The 16857-nt window shown below is 46.6% G+C and overlaps 1 protein-coding gene across 1 annotated transcript in view; it reads left to right on the forward strand.

Moving 5' to 3' along the window:
* Window positions 1-13005: 13005 nt before the first annotated feature.
* LOC119395877 (HIV Tat-specific factor 1 homolog) overlaps window positions 13006-16857 on the forward strand; it is a 64913-nt gene continuing 61061 nt past the window's right edge. Inside the window, exon 1 of the mRNA XM_037662882.2 lies at window positions 13006-13424. Within this exon, the coding sequence (XP_037518810.1) occupies window positions 13275-13424 (150 nt within the window). The 5' untranslated portion in view covers window positions 13006-13274. The remainder of the gene's footprint in view (window positions 13425-16857) is intronic.

The following is a 16857-nucleotide window of genomic DNA, read 5'->3' on the forward strand; positions in this document are numbered from 1 at the left end:
ACTCTGCTACACCCGCGCGGTCACTGCGTGAAGGCGTGCTTGGCCTTTGTATTTATTCGAGTCGTTTCTTCCGTTAAACTGCAGTTGAGAGTCGGCGCTCGATCGTGTCGTCACTTTCTTCGGACTTCATCCTCGTCTGCTTAGTGCTGTAAGCTGTTCAAAAATGGACCACTCCTTGGACTGCAGAGGGAGTGTGTTGAGAGGTTGAGAGCCATCTTAGTATGGTTGCACCTGGACGCAGGTTCAATCTACGATTTTCGATTTTGGGCGCCAATTCAAGCGTTTAAAAATGTTTTCTGGATAGGAATGCAAATCAAGACGTGAGTGCGGGCCGTAGTGTCTTTGTGAACTTGTCGTGGCCAATCTAGCTCGATCACTACGCCGCCTAGTTCTTTCCTTAAGGCTATGTCCCGACTGTTTTGAATAAATACGACGCCTCAAGCATGAAGATATCCGAGATATTGATGTTGTGCTTTGAACAGCTGGAATGCCTTGGCATTCTGCGAAATGCCGCGACACGTCTCACCGCAGATTAGTCTGGCCGACAAAGAGGTACCATCTGGAGGATACGAATTCATTCGGCAGGGCACCCTACAAACTCTCAAGCTGTTCAGAGCGAGATGGGGAAACAGCACGGAGGCGCGCGAACATGTTACCGGGTAGGAAACGTAATGGGAGAGTGAAATGTTTCACATGACCTGTCATTCTTGTATCGTCTAACTCTATGTCAAATAGTTAGAACTAAGGTACGAGTGGAATTTCGCTGCCAGGCGACAGAATAGAAAGAACCAAGGAAACAGAGGATGCACAGAGACAAATGCCAGTTTCACTGCAGGGAGGCTGGCTCAGTCTTGCTGGAAAAGGAGCTGACACAAAATGCATCATCTTGTCCTGTAAGCCAGCGAAACTAGCTCAAGCGTTGTCACTTGCTTGTTCTTAAGCATAATGCCATCACAGACAATGAGAGCTGCACAAAATGTATTGCGTTTCGTCATGACGCGATAAGTCCGTGCGAAACAAGATCGTTTGTCCAAGTGACACTTCCCAAAGCATAATACAAACGTTATTCTTTCTCCCTGTAGGTGGCAGCCTTCGCTGGCACGGAACCCCTGAGCGACTACTATAGAAGAACATACGCCTACAACATGGGCGACGTGCCCGTTGTTGTATACGACGTTCTGTTGGACGACTACGACGGCGTGTGCCTGAAAAATACTAAGTGGCCGCTACTTCGCGCTATTTCAAACCCTGCCCACGTGAACATACCACTGGGTAAATAAGAAAATAAGGCTGCACCTGTATGCCAAGTGATTGCTATGGACAGTCAAGGTTCTGAATTTTGTTTAATGTGTTATTCGTGCATATGTGACGCGGAAGCGTTGTGAGTGTGCATAGTTGTAGTAATGTGATCGCATGCATCAATAGTAAAAATACATAGATGTGCCTGACCATTCACGCGCATTCTTTCTGGTTGCCTACTGTCCAAAAATAAATAAAATGACACGTTCTGACGAGCTCGCATATGCGTTAACCTCGTGTTTTTATTTTCAGTGAGAGTTACAATAAATCGCTAAACGAACTTAAGGTCTGCTGAAGATTTCTGCGTAAGAGTGTTTCTTCATGGGGCGATCTCGTCGGTTCATTTTGGAAGCAGCCGTGGAATCTCGTTGTACTAATGTCAATACGTTACATTTATTACAACGAGATAACAATATTTCTAGATAAACATAAGCACGTTTGTTGATTAAGTCTAGTTTACGGTTAACACATCACGAGTGCACACGTTATACAAAAGAGAGATGAGACGACTTGCTATTGGCAACACTGGTCTACATTTAAAAAAGGACGAACTTGCCGTGGCCGATGGCATGACACACTGAAGAGCGTAATTCAATGGCCAACTAAAGGTTAGGCGATATATCATTTTCCTTCGCACTCAGCGCAACAAACTTGCATGGTGTGTGCATACCTCAAAAAAAAATGTTACTATAGTGTGATCCGCATGGTCAATAGCAAGTGCAGATCAAGCTTGATATCTGTAAGGTACGGTACGAAGAACTTTATTTAAGGATCCGGAGAAGTGCCACCCCTTAGGGTGACACCGCGGGCCGCTCCCACGTGGGGACAGTTAGACCTAACCTAACCGCCGCATCGCAGGCTCTCTGGACAGCCCAAAGTTGATGCTGATATTCCGAGCTCTTGGGGGCCGAGCTCCATTTCTGCTCTGTGAGGTCCTTATCCCCACGTAACGAGGGGCACCGCCAAAGCATGTGCTCTAAATCGCACGTTCCCCCGCAGCAAGGGCATTGCGAGCTGAAGCCACTTGGGAATAGACAGTGCATGAAAGCGAGATTCGGATAAGAATTAGTTTGTAGCATCCTAAGGGTCATCGCCTGTGGTCTCGTGAGCTTTTTGTGTGGTGGAGGAAATACTCTTCTTTCCAGATAAAAATGCTTCGTGAATTCATTAAATGTGAATAAAGTGTCTCGGAACTCTTGAACCCTGCTCTGTGACAAGGCTTCTCCCGCGCGGAGAGTTAGTACGCGCTTGGGAGTGGGCGATGTCGTTGAGCTTGGTGAGCGAGTCCAAAGTTTGACCTAGGTGTGCCGGGAACCAAATGATTGTGTGCATAGTTATGGTCCGGTTCTTAAAAACGTCATGTGCCTCTTTCGCTATGGAGCCCGAGGCAAACGCCCTAACTGCCGATCTAGAATCCGAGTAGATTTGCGTCCTCTTATCATCCAAGAGTGCCAAAGCAATAGCAACCTGCTCCGCTTTAGAAGAAGTGGTCCCAGTCAGGGAGGCCGACGAGATGATTTCACCTCTGTTATCTATTGCGACCACGGCATAGTGAGATGAGCGACCATATTGTGCCGCATCTACGAAGCAGACCGATTGAGGATCATCCTTGATCTTCTTCAGGATCGCTTCTTCAGAACGCCGTCCCCCATTGTGCTGCGGATGCATGTTGCGAGGGATCGGTGCGACAAGAATATTTTCTCTTTGCTCCTCGGTGATTGAATGGCTTCTCTCCTCTGCCAGCACTGGATTGAGGCCCAGAATGGCTAAGATTCTTCTCCCTGCCAAAGAGCAGGATAGTCGAGCAAGCTGGGCTGATTCTTGTGCTTCGATGATTTCATCCAGCGTATTGTGCACGCCTAATTGATTAAGGCGTTCTGTGCTAGCCGTCATCGGAATGCCTAGCACCCTTTTGATGCTTTTCCGAATGAGGGTGTTAAGCTTCTTTTTCTCGAAGTTGTGCCAGGTGGGCATGGCCACTACGTAGATGATGTGGCTCGTGAGGAAGGCATTGAAAATCCGGAGTAAATTGTCTTCTTTTAGGCCTCCTCTTCTATTAGACACCCTAGTAATGAGTCTGATGACCATTTCCGTTTTCTTGGTAATCCTATCTAACGTAAGCCTATTGGATCCATTGGATTCGCTAACCATGCCCAACATGCGTATGGACTCGACTCTAGGAATGAGGTTTCTATCACGTGTGGTTAGCCTTATATCGACATCAGCGAGTGGCTTCCATCCCCTGGGCTTGGGACCTCGTCTTATTGGTCTCATCATCATCATCATCATCATCATCAGCCTGTCTACGCCCACTGCAGGGCAAAGGCCTCTCCCATGTTCCGCCAATCAACCCGGTCCTGTGCTTTCTGCTGCCACGTAATACCTGCAAACTTCTTAATCTCATCTACCCACCTAATTTTCTGTCTCCCCCTCACGCGTTTGCCATCTCTTGGAATCCAGTCAGTTACCCTTAATGACCACCGGTTATCCTGCCGACGTGCTACGTGCCCGGCCCATATCCATTTCTTCTTCTTGATTTCAACTATGATGTCATTAACCCCCGTTTGTTCCCTGACCCACTCAGCTCTCTTCCTGTCTCTTAAGGTTACACCTATCATTTTCCTTTCCATCGCTCGCTGCGTCGTCCTCAATTTAAGTTGAACTCTCTTTGTAAGTCTCCAGGTTTCTGCTCCGTAGGTAAGTACCGGTAAGATGCAGCTGTTATATACCTTCCTCTTGAGGGATAGTGGTAGACTACCATTCATGATTTGATAATGCTTGCCGAATGAGCCCCATCCCATCCTTATTCTTCTAGTTATTTCACTCTCATGGTTCGGCTCCGCGGTTACTACCTGTCCTAAGTAGACGTACTCCTTTATAACTTCCAGTGTCTCTCCACCTATCGCAAAGCGCTGTTCTCTGCCAAGATTGTTCCACATTACTTTAGTTTTATGCATATTAATTTTCAGACCTACTCTTCTACTTTCCGTATCCTTTATACTTTCCGTATAAAGGAGTAACTCGGACTTACTGGGGGAACATTTTAGTCCCGTGTTTTCCTTGTATGATTCAACCTCATTCACTGCCGATTGGAGACTCGCCTCAACATCTCCTTCACATCCCTTGGTGCACCATATAGTTATGTCATCTGCATAGATTCTATGACTAACACCGTCTATAGCAGAGAGCTTTTCCGAGAGACCTCTCTTTGCTATGTTAAACAATAGCGGTGAAACGACCGCTCCCTGCGGTGTTCCTCTAGGGCCAAGCTCGAAAGCCTCTGTTGTTAGGTCTCCAATTTTAAGTATCGCTTTCCGCCCCTTGAGAAAGGAGCTGATGTAACCGTGAAAGGCTGCGCCCAAATTCAGATCCGATATGGCATTCAGAATGTGTTCGTGAGACACGTTGTCAAAAGCATTTTCCAAATCTGTGAGGAAAAATTTTAATGCGATAGCTTTAAAGATCTTTGTTACGCAGAAATTTCGGTGTCGGCGTCGGTGTTGTTAGTTTGTGTTGGTTGTGAGCGAAAAATCAGCGTTGTACGTTGGCGAAAATTCGATTAGACGCCTATTGATCCTGCCGCGCCACCCTACGAAAGCTTTCTGCACCTAACGTGATTTTGTACTGCCTCCAAGATCGGAGGCACCGCACCTGTTTTAAATGCGAAGCATTTCTTAGCGAACCTCTGGCACTTTGAGCGTTTCTATCTACGTATCCATCTATCTATCTATCTATCTATCTAGCCGCCTACGTCTGGGTGCTCTCATGATCGCCTCCTTAACTTGGTGTGACCAAAATTTGCATGGGAGTGCAAGAGGATTTGACGAATATGACTGCCGGGTCACGACATAAATAACCTTAAAATCCTGTCGCGTGCGTCGTCAAACCCTTTCCGCTAGACACGTGTGGCACACACCCGTTTACCACGGGCCGCGGTGTACGGGTATGCGCCATTGGTGATTGACAGTTTATGTCTACCCAGGAACGGCGAGAACAGGCATTGGTAACTTAAATGCTAGAGAGTTAACTAAAACCAACATCGGCAGCGTTGACTCAACGAATGGAAATAATGGAAATTAGGATCCCAGCAGGAATCGAACCCAAGCATTCTGCGTGGCAATCAGGTATTCTACCACTGAGCCACGCCAGGTCTATAAATTGGTTTGGAAAAACAGCCTACGCAGGCGTAATATCGGTGCAACGTCAATTGTGGTTGTGGTGCTGGCTATCTAATTTTACAAGAAAGCAATAAACACTACATGACACTCCTACGATGAGTGGTCCTACGATACGGGCGTCATATCAGATTGACGTCTGTAGTTCCAGTGTTGGCTCCGCTTTTATAGCAGTCTAATAAACATTACGTTTGTATTCCTATGATTCAGCAAGCTATATTGAAGCATTGCTCGACCCCGGAGGAATACATTACCGAAAGTTACATATGATATCCACATCACCGCATCGTAAAGTGCACTTCGTCCACCAGAATGACGAAGTGTCCTCTTCATTTATTAAGAGGCTGGGCGATGGCCTCATGCTAACCGAGGATGATGTCAGATTGATTGACAGCCATTTGTATACTAGGCTACGTAAGCCACATAGGCCCAGGTAGTCTACGAATAGGACAAACACCATCCACTGATGTTGGTCTACGTAGCACTATCCAGGCCTACCAGCCTCGACGGCCTATGCCTCACCAACGCCAAAGGTGGCTTCAGGTTCCGACATGTCGCCGGCTCTGTCGACAGACAATTTGTCGACGAAATGACCGAGGCATCCACGAATTCCAACAGCTCTACTATACCACATACTTCAATACACATGGACCCTTCTTCACCACGATCACGACCGGATCCTATAACAAGTCATGACCAGCTGCTGGTGCTCACTGATCATGGTGATGATGCCCTTGTTCAAGAACTGTCAAGAACTTCTTGCACACATGCACACGGGTTCGTGAAACGTGCGTGCGTTCCCGGAACAGGTATAAGCACTACATATCAGCTTACCGCTTCTGGTGTTGGTAACACCAACGTTGTCATTGGCAGCAATACCCAACCGTAAACAATTGCTTATATAACACATATGCAGCTCTTCAACATATATATGTGTGCGTATAAAATATATACAAATCTTTAGCGTCATTTTGTAACGTGTCGCTCATTAAAAAAGTTACGCCACAGTCACCTACCCGTCGCATGCTGCGCATAACATCCACTCCCACGGTACGTGGGATCTGCCGATTTTTTTTTTTGCATTGCCTCCGTGATCTGAACACTTTGACCAAGGTACGATGTCATGCGATGACGTCGTCATGTGACGTCACAGCGACGTCATGATGACGTCACATATTTCAGTGATCTGTGCCGTCACGAGAGGTCATATGGTGACGTCATCACGTGATGATCTGTTGCATTAATCGTCCTCGACTCCGTGGGACGCTGACGCCGCCGACGCGGCACGCTGACGGTAAAATTTCGTGTTTGATGAGGCACTTAAGGCTTTCGTCTTAATAATCGTGGTGTTATTGAACCATTTGGCTGCCAGGGCTTGAGGGTTGCGTGCGTGAACGCTGTTGGTGTGAATGGACATGGCGTCCTCCTCCAACGGGATGCCCTTGATTATTCCTTTCATCGTGTAATCTGGGGTCGTCTCGTAAGCACTGACCTCGTGGAGGCGGTCGCCGATGGTGATGGGTTGTAATTGTATGTGCTTAGCGGCGTGTGTACCGCGGGTGTACTTAAGATTATGATGTTTTGGTGGTTTTTGGAGCACACCGTGTCATCCTCTGCTTCACGCGCCGGTGCGTTGACCGCCCGGTAAATGGCCTGTGCAAGGCGCACGGTTTCGGTGGTGGCACGTCGAGGCCTCCACGTGGTCGTGTCACGATCGTGAAATCGCTTCGTGTGAGTAGCGGCATTTTGCTGTTCCTGATGACTTGCTGCTTGACGTTACGCTGTTGTTGACGTGAACGCTGTCGGTTGCCGTCCGAACCTTCGCCGGTGTGGGAGTGGGCTCCGTTCTGCATGTTGTTGCTTTCCACGTTCGCGCGGTTAACTTGATTCTTGGATCTGATGGTGCACCAATCGGTGCCCTCCAGACCCTTCGGGGGAGATGTCCTCCCCGTTCACTTGGACTTCCATCGTTGATGGTCGAAACGAGCGCCCGCATCAGACAAAGGGATCGGCGCGTGTCCTTGGGTGGCTGGCTAGCGTTAAGGTCTGTCCACACATACACGTTGCAGCACGTCAGCGCGTGGCGTTTAGACGCAGCACCGCGCCTAAGGTCCCTCTATTTTAATAAATAGAATAATAAAATAAAGGGACCTTAGCCGCGCCCACTCTCTTCATAGGGAGAGAGTGCGGCGCCGCGTTTAAGCGGCACGCGCTGACGCGCTGCAACGCGTGCGTGTGGTCAGGCCTTTAGCGTCGAGCCGGTCGGGCGAGGGTCAGAAACCTCTCGATTTCGTCAAACAAGTCGTTTCCTAAGTTGAATATTGGTGTCAGTAGAATCCTGGTGACTTTCCGCATGTGTTGTTGGAAAATTCATAGGGTGAATGACCGAGAATCACTGGTAAATTGCCCTTGGAAGACGGAGCCGACGTGAGATGCGTCCGCTCCCTTAGGCGACCGGCGGGTTCCTCAATAAAATAGAGTGTCTGCCAATTTTTTCTAATATAGTACCATCATCGCAATTTTCTGAGGTAACATGGAAGTAGGCTCCAACGTATCGGCGAAGCATAAAGATCCAATGTCTCCACCGTCATTGTGGCATCGTTCTAGCCTCCCCGCCGCCATGGTAGCACATGCGTGTGGGTTAGGCACGTTAATTTGCTTGCGTATGCATGTTGGTGCATATGGTGGCACTTTGATGCGCTTCCAGCAACCAGTCGGTCGGCAAATGACGTCTGATAATGGCAACTTTGACAAATTCTGATCATGCCAGGTGAACCGGTAAGCGGCTGATCAATAGTTCACCGCCGAGATAACGTATATTGGTTAAAAGAAAGCGGCATTGGGGTAGCATGAGAGATCCTCGAAGCAAAAGAATATTGGAATGATAGATTAGAGAGCAAAACGTGCGGTTACCAAACGGCTTAACAGTGGTGAATTAGCATACTGAGATTTTTCAAAGCGATCTACTTAAGAAACTTCATGTGTTGTGCATCTGCGAATGCCTGACAGAGCCGAAAAGCTGACAGATGGCCTGTCAGTATGGGAGTCGAACCCTCTATACTGGCACATTAAGAGAAGAAGCAGTCGTGTTGTTGGAAAATTTAAGAGCCATTCCACGCTGAAGTTGGAGGACCAGCGACGCTGTTCAGCACACGACGTAGAGGTAACAGAATTTTCAACGAAGGTACGAAGTCATATATCGGCTTTATCGGCAATGGGCGGAATCAGCACGGAGTGCTCTTTCAGCGTTCGTCAGCTTCTTCAGCGGCCCCTTAAAGGACGCACCGGGCGACCACCGAAACGCATTTTAAATGCGAAGCATTTCTTAGCGAACCCCAGGCACTTTGCACTTTGAGCGTTTCTATCTATCTATCTATCTATCTATCTATCTATCTATCTATCTATCTATCTATCTATCTATCTATCTATCTATCTATCTATCTATCTATCTATCTATCTATCTATCTAGCCGCCTACGTCTGGGTGCTCTCGTGATCGCCACCTTAACTTGGTGTAGACCAAAATTGGCATGGGAGGGTAAGAGGATTTGACGAGTATGACTGTCGGTTCATGAAATGAATAACGTGAAAATCTTGTCGTGTACGTCGTCAAACCCTTTGGTCCAGACACGTCAGGCACATACCCGTTTACCACGGGCATATGGGCAGGGGCGTAGCCAGGGGGAGGGTTAGAGGGGGGGGGGGGTTGAACCCCCCCCTCCGAAGTTTTTCAGTTTTGCTTGCGTATATATGCACGCACATATACAAACGCACACATGAGCATACATGAAGTATGGATCATGTATGCGTGATCATGTTCACAAGGCCTGGGATCTGCCGAATTTTTCAGCATCAAATGTTCGCAAGGCCGGAATGTGCTTGGTGTGCACAGTTCTCCGTGACGGTTTGACATCTTGTCCTGCAGAGGGCTCTCATTCCACCCCCATAAAAGTCGTCAAATCCCTCGAAAGCGTTCTCTTTCTAAATTTGTTTTCCATCGTGGGTATGCAACGCATTCATATGGTTCAGATATATTCGCTTTCTGCAAGCGTAAGTTGTTTTGTCAGGGAGCATTTCCTTTACCGCAGTATGCCGGTATTCATTGAAACACGGGCGCTGTACGTCATCTTGGTCTTCCCCTTCATTAATTACGCAACAGTAACGCACATTGGTCTGACTGCGGCATGAAACTTCGCAATACAGCTGAGGCTTAGGTTGGAAGAGAACTGTCCATCTTTTCAAGGCCAACGGTCCGCAATATCTTTTAGGGGCGAAGCTCCTTAGGGTGTGGGTCGTTCCCTCCTCTGTAGTAGTAGTATGTAGCCACCTCGCCCGATCGGCAACGGGCGAGGTGGATCGGCAACGAGCGAGCGCCGATCGGTAAAGTCCCCCCCCCCCCCCTCTCTCGCCTCGCGAGGCCGACGCAGGCAGCGTCTGCTAGCGAGTTTCTTGATTGAAAAAAACGACTGCTCGCGCTGCACAACCGTTCACTGACCACCCCGTATATAGAGGCACTGGATTTTGACCTCGAAGGTAGTGCCTGTGTGAGATTTCTCCTGTGCATGATTAAACAATAAAAATTCACAGCGTACACGTAAAATTAAAGTGAGCTGCAAATCGCCATGACTCTAATCGAGCCTTCAGTATAAACGCGCCCGATCTCACGTCGTTGTTATGTACTGGGTAGAATTCACGGAACATTCACATATGGCGCGTGTCATTGGTGGAAGGCAATCGTTCGATTTATTGCGGCGACGTACGCTAGGGGGACCGTTGTATTAACGACCGCTCGCTGTTGGCGCGCTTTCACTTTCGCTCGGAGTATTCACGGTTTACCGATGATTTCCTCCGGAGCTTCGCCCCACTAATCATCATTCACCCCGTGGATATGCTGTGGATTTTTTAGCAGTACTTCAAGTCCTTCATTGTGCCAGAAAGAGTATTCAGTTATTTAAAAGGATCTTCGCCAGCTTCGTCCGGCGCTCTGGTTGGCAGCCAATGAGGGAACCAATGGTGACGGTGTCATGGCGCATTTGTTCATACGGCAATTAGTAGCACTTCGCATTTACTTTAGCAATATCCCACACCCGTTTCTACAAGAGGTGCTTCAACGCCGCCTCTCATACGATTTACCATCCCTTTCTGTGTCTTCATTTGTTGAGAACTTCTGACTATCATCTGCCCTATCGGTTTCAAAAAGAAATTGTTGAGGTCAGTGTACTGCAAACAAGATTTTCTGCAAACAAGATTTTGAACAATATAATTATTTAGGACAAGCCGCAAGGAGATGGTGGAAAACGTTGTTGCTGTATGCTTTCCAATTTCACTCTGTGCGTTTGCAAATCGTTAGTTGCCTAATGTGTTAACTTGAGTTTAAGAAATGTGCGTGTCTGCGAACAGACTTTTTTCTTTAAGCTGCACACATGTAATCTTCCTGTGAAGACATGGCAAAAAACTAAGGCATTATATGTTCCCTGGGACGTAGACTGCAGGTTGCGCAGAAAAAAGCCAGAAACCCTTCGCCATTTCTTAATTATTGTTGTCATGCTGCATTTCTCTTTTTTCTCTGGAGGGGGAGGGGGGGAGAGGTGTTCTGCAGCCAAGAACATTGAAAGACAACTAAAATCAGCCCTGTCAGCATTAGGTACCTTGAGGTGACAAAGGACAGGACATTACCCTGTGGCCTCATCTGCCTTATCGGTTTGCATAGTCTCTGAGCAAGACTGATAGATTGAAATGCCGGACCTCCGCGACCATACCAAAACATCTTCGAGGAACGAACAGTTCGAACAGACGGGATATATGAACGTTCTAGTGACACTCTAGATTGGTCTCGCGTCTTTAATTTATGTTTCAATGCGAGTTTCTTTTTTTTTTCAGCCGTCGCAGTAGTACCGCGGTTATGCTGCTCGGCTGCTGACCCGAACGGCGCGGGTTCGATCCTAGTCGCGGCACTCGCATTTTTGACAGATGCGAAAAACGCTAGAGACACGCGTACTTAGATTTAACTGCACGTTATAGAACCCCAGGTAGTTGAAATTCCCAGAGCCCATGGAAAAAGCACATCATAATGTGCTTTTGACACATAAATTATTATTATTATTATTATTATTATTATTATTATTATTATTATTATTATTATTATTATTATTATTATTATTATTATTATTATTATTATTATTATTAATATTATTATTATTTCTTAACGGGGCTTCTAGTTTATCTGTTCTTGAAGAAGCGTACGCCACCGAATGTCAGCTATACGATAAAAGCCATAAATTATTGCGCAAATAATACAATATACAAGCATAAGCCAAAAAAAATCAAGGCAGCTTCGCATTAGCGGAGCCAAGTCTGAAGGAAGTGCGGAGCAGGGCAGCCTTCTTTGTTTCTCTTTAGTTTTTTTCTTTCTTTCTATTTCTCGCTTCGTTCCTCTTTCTTTCTATCTTTTTCTCTCTCTTTTGTCATTCTTTCTATGCTATGCTTTACTCTAGCGGACTAGCGGACACCAACCTGCACAAGCTAATGTAAGGGTACGCTAGAATATCAATAGGGCAGTGGTTCTCAAATGGGAGTCCGCGGACCCCGGGAGGTCCGCGACGCCATTCTTGGGAGTTCGCGAAACCCACCTTCGAAAAAAAAAAAGAATATACGCGTTTTTTGGAGGCGTGCCAAGTCCCGTGACAGCGGTCACGTTTAATTTTTGGTGTACTTCACTGCATACTACTCTTGCATTGCTGCGGAGCTGTCTTACGTGCCCCTTCTCCATGAGATGGCTGTAAAGCTTTTGTTGCAGTTTTCTACGATATATACACGCGAGCATACTTTTTCTAGGCTTGCATACTTGAAGAGCGAACATAGCTAGAAACAGGTTGAAGGTGACTGCATACCGTACAACTTAATGACAAGCTGTGGAGATCGAATTGGCGTGACACTTTAGTTTGACTCCGAGCACTCTTTTCCGGGGAGAAATGAAAGGTTTCAGGCTGCATGTTGTGCTAAATTCGTGTTTACGTGGACCCTGTGTGTTTTCGGTTCCTTTCATGGTACGTACACCGTTATGTGATTTCTTTTTCTTTCTTTCTTTTTTTCCTAGAGGGCATAAGCGTGTTTACCTGGCTGGGCAGGTGGGCGGGTCGCGTGTCGTTTTGTGGTAGCTATTCTATGCACGAGTAGGTCGCGGTCTTATGGTAGAGGACTTCGGCTGGAAAACGTGCCTGGTGAGTCACAGCCTGGCTGATACCACAGCATCCACGTCGTTTCATTCCTTTAGGCAGGAAGTCTCTGATTCAAAAAGCGCGCCCTCACCGTCGCCGTTTTGCCGCACACCGCGGTGGGGTATGGTGTACCATAGGTGGGGCGAGCATTTCTACGATATCTTAGAAAGCTTACGAATTGATTTTGCAATTGCGGCATCAATAAACACTCAATAGAGTATAAAAGTCTGAAACAAAATTTTTGCTCTCGGTCTTGGTTTTTCCGGAGTTACTACGACAAATTTGGAACGAAACGGTTTTGCTCCCACGAGGCAACACTGTTCACCGCCATATTCGTTGCTGTTGGCGTGCGTCTCTCGTCCACAAAAACAACCGTGTTTTGCGCGCTTTGCGTTGCGTTTACTGTTTCAATTCGTCCGTTTCTGTGCTCTGACTATTCGTGCGGCAAATGTGCACCATGTTAATTGTGTGGCCAGCGTGAATATATGGTCGCTGGAGCTCGGTCGGTGCTCACCGGCTCGGTAAAACGGGCCAAGTGCGATTGAAGCCTTCAGGAGTGTAGATTCTCCCACCTCTGATCAGCGATGAGTGACGAATTCCAGCAGCAGTTGGAACTGGAGAAGGCTGAAAAAGAACGCCAGCAGTCCGGTGGTTCCGATCCCTACACCTACGTCGACCCCAACGATGGCACTGTTTACGAGTGGGACCACGACAAACACGCTTGGTTTCCAAAGGTTTGTGCGGCTTCCTTCAGTAATGCTTCGTGGGTCTTTCTGCCGGCGAATACTGCTCGCTCATTGCTATAGCAGAGTGCTCACTGGAAGCCGTGCATTGAGACTTAATCGACTCACCTGTAGTCTCTTTTTACTCACTTCCACTCAATCGCAAGCTATCAGTGCGTCGCGAAGTTCTGCTGGCCGCACCAATCCCATTCCTTGTTTTGATGACCACGACACCGGAGTGAAGGTGTTCTGCGTACGGCGTTTTTTCGCCTAATTCGATAAATATGATGTCGACCGTATTTGCGCGCAGGGGAAGTTTATGAAACATGTAGCCCTGTTTTTCGAAAGCTACTGAAAAACGACATTATTGGTAGCCAAGTGTGATGCTAGGGTGCATTGACGAAGGTGACCTTTTGTGGCTTCATTTCTTCAAATTCTTCGTTGAGTCCCGTGTAATTCGGGGAGTGGAGTAGTCGCAGAAACATAAAGCAATTTTTGCTCGAAAAGGGAGAAATAGCGAGAAATTCTTAATCGAAGGGCCCCTTTAGCTTTTTCTTTTTACCCGTCTCCGCATTATTTCTGTGTATAAAAATATTTTGTGTGGACAGCACTGATTGCACAGTCTATGGTAATTTAGATGTGTTTGCATTAACATGACAGAATAATGTTAGAGTGGAACAAAAAAATGTGGAGCACGAACTTCTGCTTTGAACAATGAGAAACACAAAAATATCCGAAACAAAGCACGGGAAGACGTGCAAAGCTTTCAGGAAAAAAGGAGTGTTTACAAAACAATTATACTTTTCTGCCAAGTTAAACCGCGTCCAAATAGATGACAGAGGGGTGAATTCGGTAGTTATTGCCCCAGCTGTTGGTGGCATAGCCACTGAGTGGCCTTTTAATGCTGTCTTAGATTGATTGGCACATGCTTCAGTGGTTTGTAATACCACATGGCCAACACATCCTTATTCCCAGGTGTACATGGCTTTGACATCTTGCATGAGAATACGACAGCAATGAACTGTATGCGCGAATGCACTGGAACTTTGGCACAAGCACACCACATGCATTCATCGCTAGACAGTGCCTGGTCCAGTGCCTGAGCTACGATCTACTAAGTTCTTCATGCTTTATATTTACTAGATCGTCGGCAGTTACCAATGGCTCTACAGACATAACAGGCTTCGTGCCGAAAACCACGCTGAACTCAGTGCATGTTTCCTTCTGGTTGCATAGAAAGATGCCAATGGTTAGATGTACTCCGAGGCTTTGTACCTTAATTGAGTAAAGAGTTACGTTGAAAGGGTATTTTGAAAATTAACAAGGATTTTAATCTGAACACACACCTTCAGTATTCATGCTTTGGTTGCATTCCTCCTTGAAATCTTAATGCAATCCAACAAAGTCTAGGAGGGTTGTTGACCAGGCTGAAACAAAACTGGCAGCTTGTGGCAGTGAGAAAAAAGTTCTCATGTCTTGTGTTGCTAGGGTCTTTCGGTTAGTTGAAACGAACATAAAAAAAAACAGGATGTAAGAGACCTCGCGCATCGGCGCAAGCTTGACACAGCCGTCAAAGGAGTTCGTTCTTTCTTAAAGCCATTTTCTTTCAGTTTCACTTTCTCAGTTTGTCAATTTTATTAGTACGCAACCTGTTAATTACATTGCGTAAGATATACAGACGAGGGTCCCAAAATAATAAACTGCAACAGGACCCTTGGTGATGCTGACATATGAATAGCACAAGGATTTCTTGTGCTTGAAGAGGCTGAGTTTCCTAAAGCGTGGTGAGATTCATTCTACAAACACCAGCAGCAGATAGTGGGAGTGTCATGCAGGGGGGTAGAAAGCTGGGCTAGTTGGTTTGGTTCCACTGGTAAAGAACAGTATGTGTATTGTCCTATGGCGCTCTCCTTTACCTACCCTGACACAGCTCGACTTTATTAGGAAAAAATTGGGGTAGAACATGAGTACTTAATCCCTAGTAATGCTGTGACGTGTGGGCCAAACAGAAATGTAAACTTATCAACCACATATGCATTGACATGCCCGTGTGGCCGCCAGTGTACCTTTGGTTGTGCGGTGGGCAGAGCCGACCGAGTGATTGATTTTTATCTCTCAAGAAGCAGCAGTGAAGAATACCTTGAAAGCCTTACTTTGTGAAATCATTTTGCGATGCTACTGGTTAGCTACCGGGTAAACTTACCCCCTCACTGGCTGTTATGACATTGTATGGTGTACTCTGCATGAGCCTACTTGTCCGTAGGAAATGGTGTGGAAAAATAAGAAAAAAAAAAAAGAAAGGAGAGCATAGTACTATGCTGGGTATATTTTTAACGCTTATGAGGAAACAATAGTCAATGCTGGGGTCTGGTGAGCTCATGGAGCCATCACTCCAGAGTGCAGAGAGATGACTTTAAAACTTTCTCGCGGTCTTTTTTCCCTCCCTTTGTGGGATGTGGCCTCTCTTCTGGTTCTCGATCTCTGACAGACGACGTGGCTGTACGAGGTTGGCGCACAGCAGCATAACCTCAATTAGATATTCTGACAGTGCGAAATACTGCATAGAGTTGCTTCGCTTATTTGTGCCACCTCAAAGGCCCATTTATGCGCAGAAAGATAGGCACTCTGCTAATAATAAATTCCAGGTACCAATATGATACAGGGTGGCATATTTACAATTTACGAAGAAGAAAAAAAGAAACTCTGCTGAGCAACAAAATAGACATAGCTGAGCATTTAAAACAACATTGCGAGGTTGTTACCAGGAAAGCATCGTTATTCTACAGCATAGGCGGGCGCACAGTTCTCCATTGGGGTGAGGCGAAGTTTCACCACAGCGTGCACCCCCACCCCCTAGTTGGTGGAGTCCGAAAGAAAACAAGCCTCACAGTGGATTCAAAAGTGAAAATGAAGGGATTATGTGCTTCTCACAAACGCCTGCCATTGGTCCCGCCTTTCCGGGGTAACAGTGGGAAGTAAAGAGATCTTTGAATGCAACATCAGGGTTCCTTGGGCGCCCTTATTATGAAAGAACATGCGTAGACATAACCCCGTGCATTAAGAAAATGGCGTGAAAGGTCCAACTGAGTAAAGGTATGGCGCAGAATTGGTGCCCCCCTTTAGATGATTAAGGGGGGGTGACTTCCCCTCCCCCCCCGCCCCCCCCATGCAGGCGCCTATGTTCTGCAGGCAGGAAGTGCTTAAAATAATGCAAAAATAAATAGAACATCATGCATGATGTTGGCATCAGCACCTATGTTTCATGTCATAGTCTGGTGTGTCGAATATGTTTTTGGTACCACGTTAAAGGTTACCTTAAACCAGTGTTCCTATGTGCACAGAATATTTGTAGCAGTAGCTGTCATTCGGACTCGGTCATCAGGTCATTTTAGTGTCTGTTGTCGGGGATTCCCAAAACCCTTTGCAGCAAAACTTCAAAAGAAAT

Source organism: Rhipicephalus sanguineus, chromosome 6, assembly GCF_013339695.2.
Source record: "Rhipicephalus sanguineus isolate Rsan-2018 chromosome 6, BIME_Rsan_1.4, whole genome shotgun sequence".
In the NCBI taxonomy this organism is placed as follows: Eukaryota; Metazoa; Arthropoda; class Arachnida; order Ixodida; family Ixodidae; genus Rhipicephalus; species Rhipicephalus sanguineus.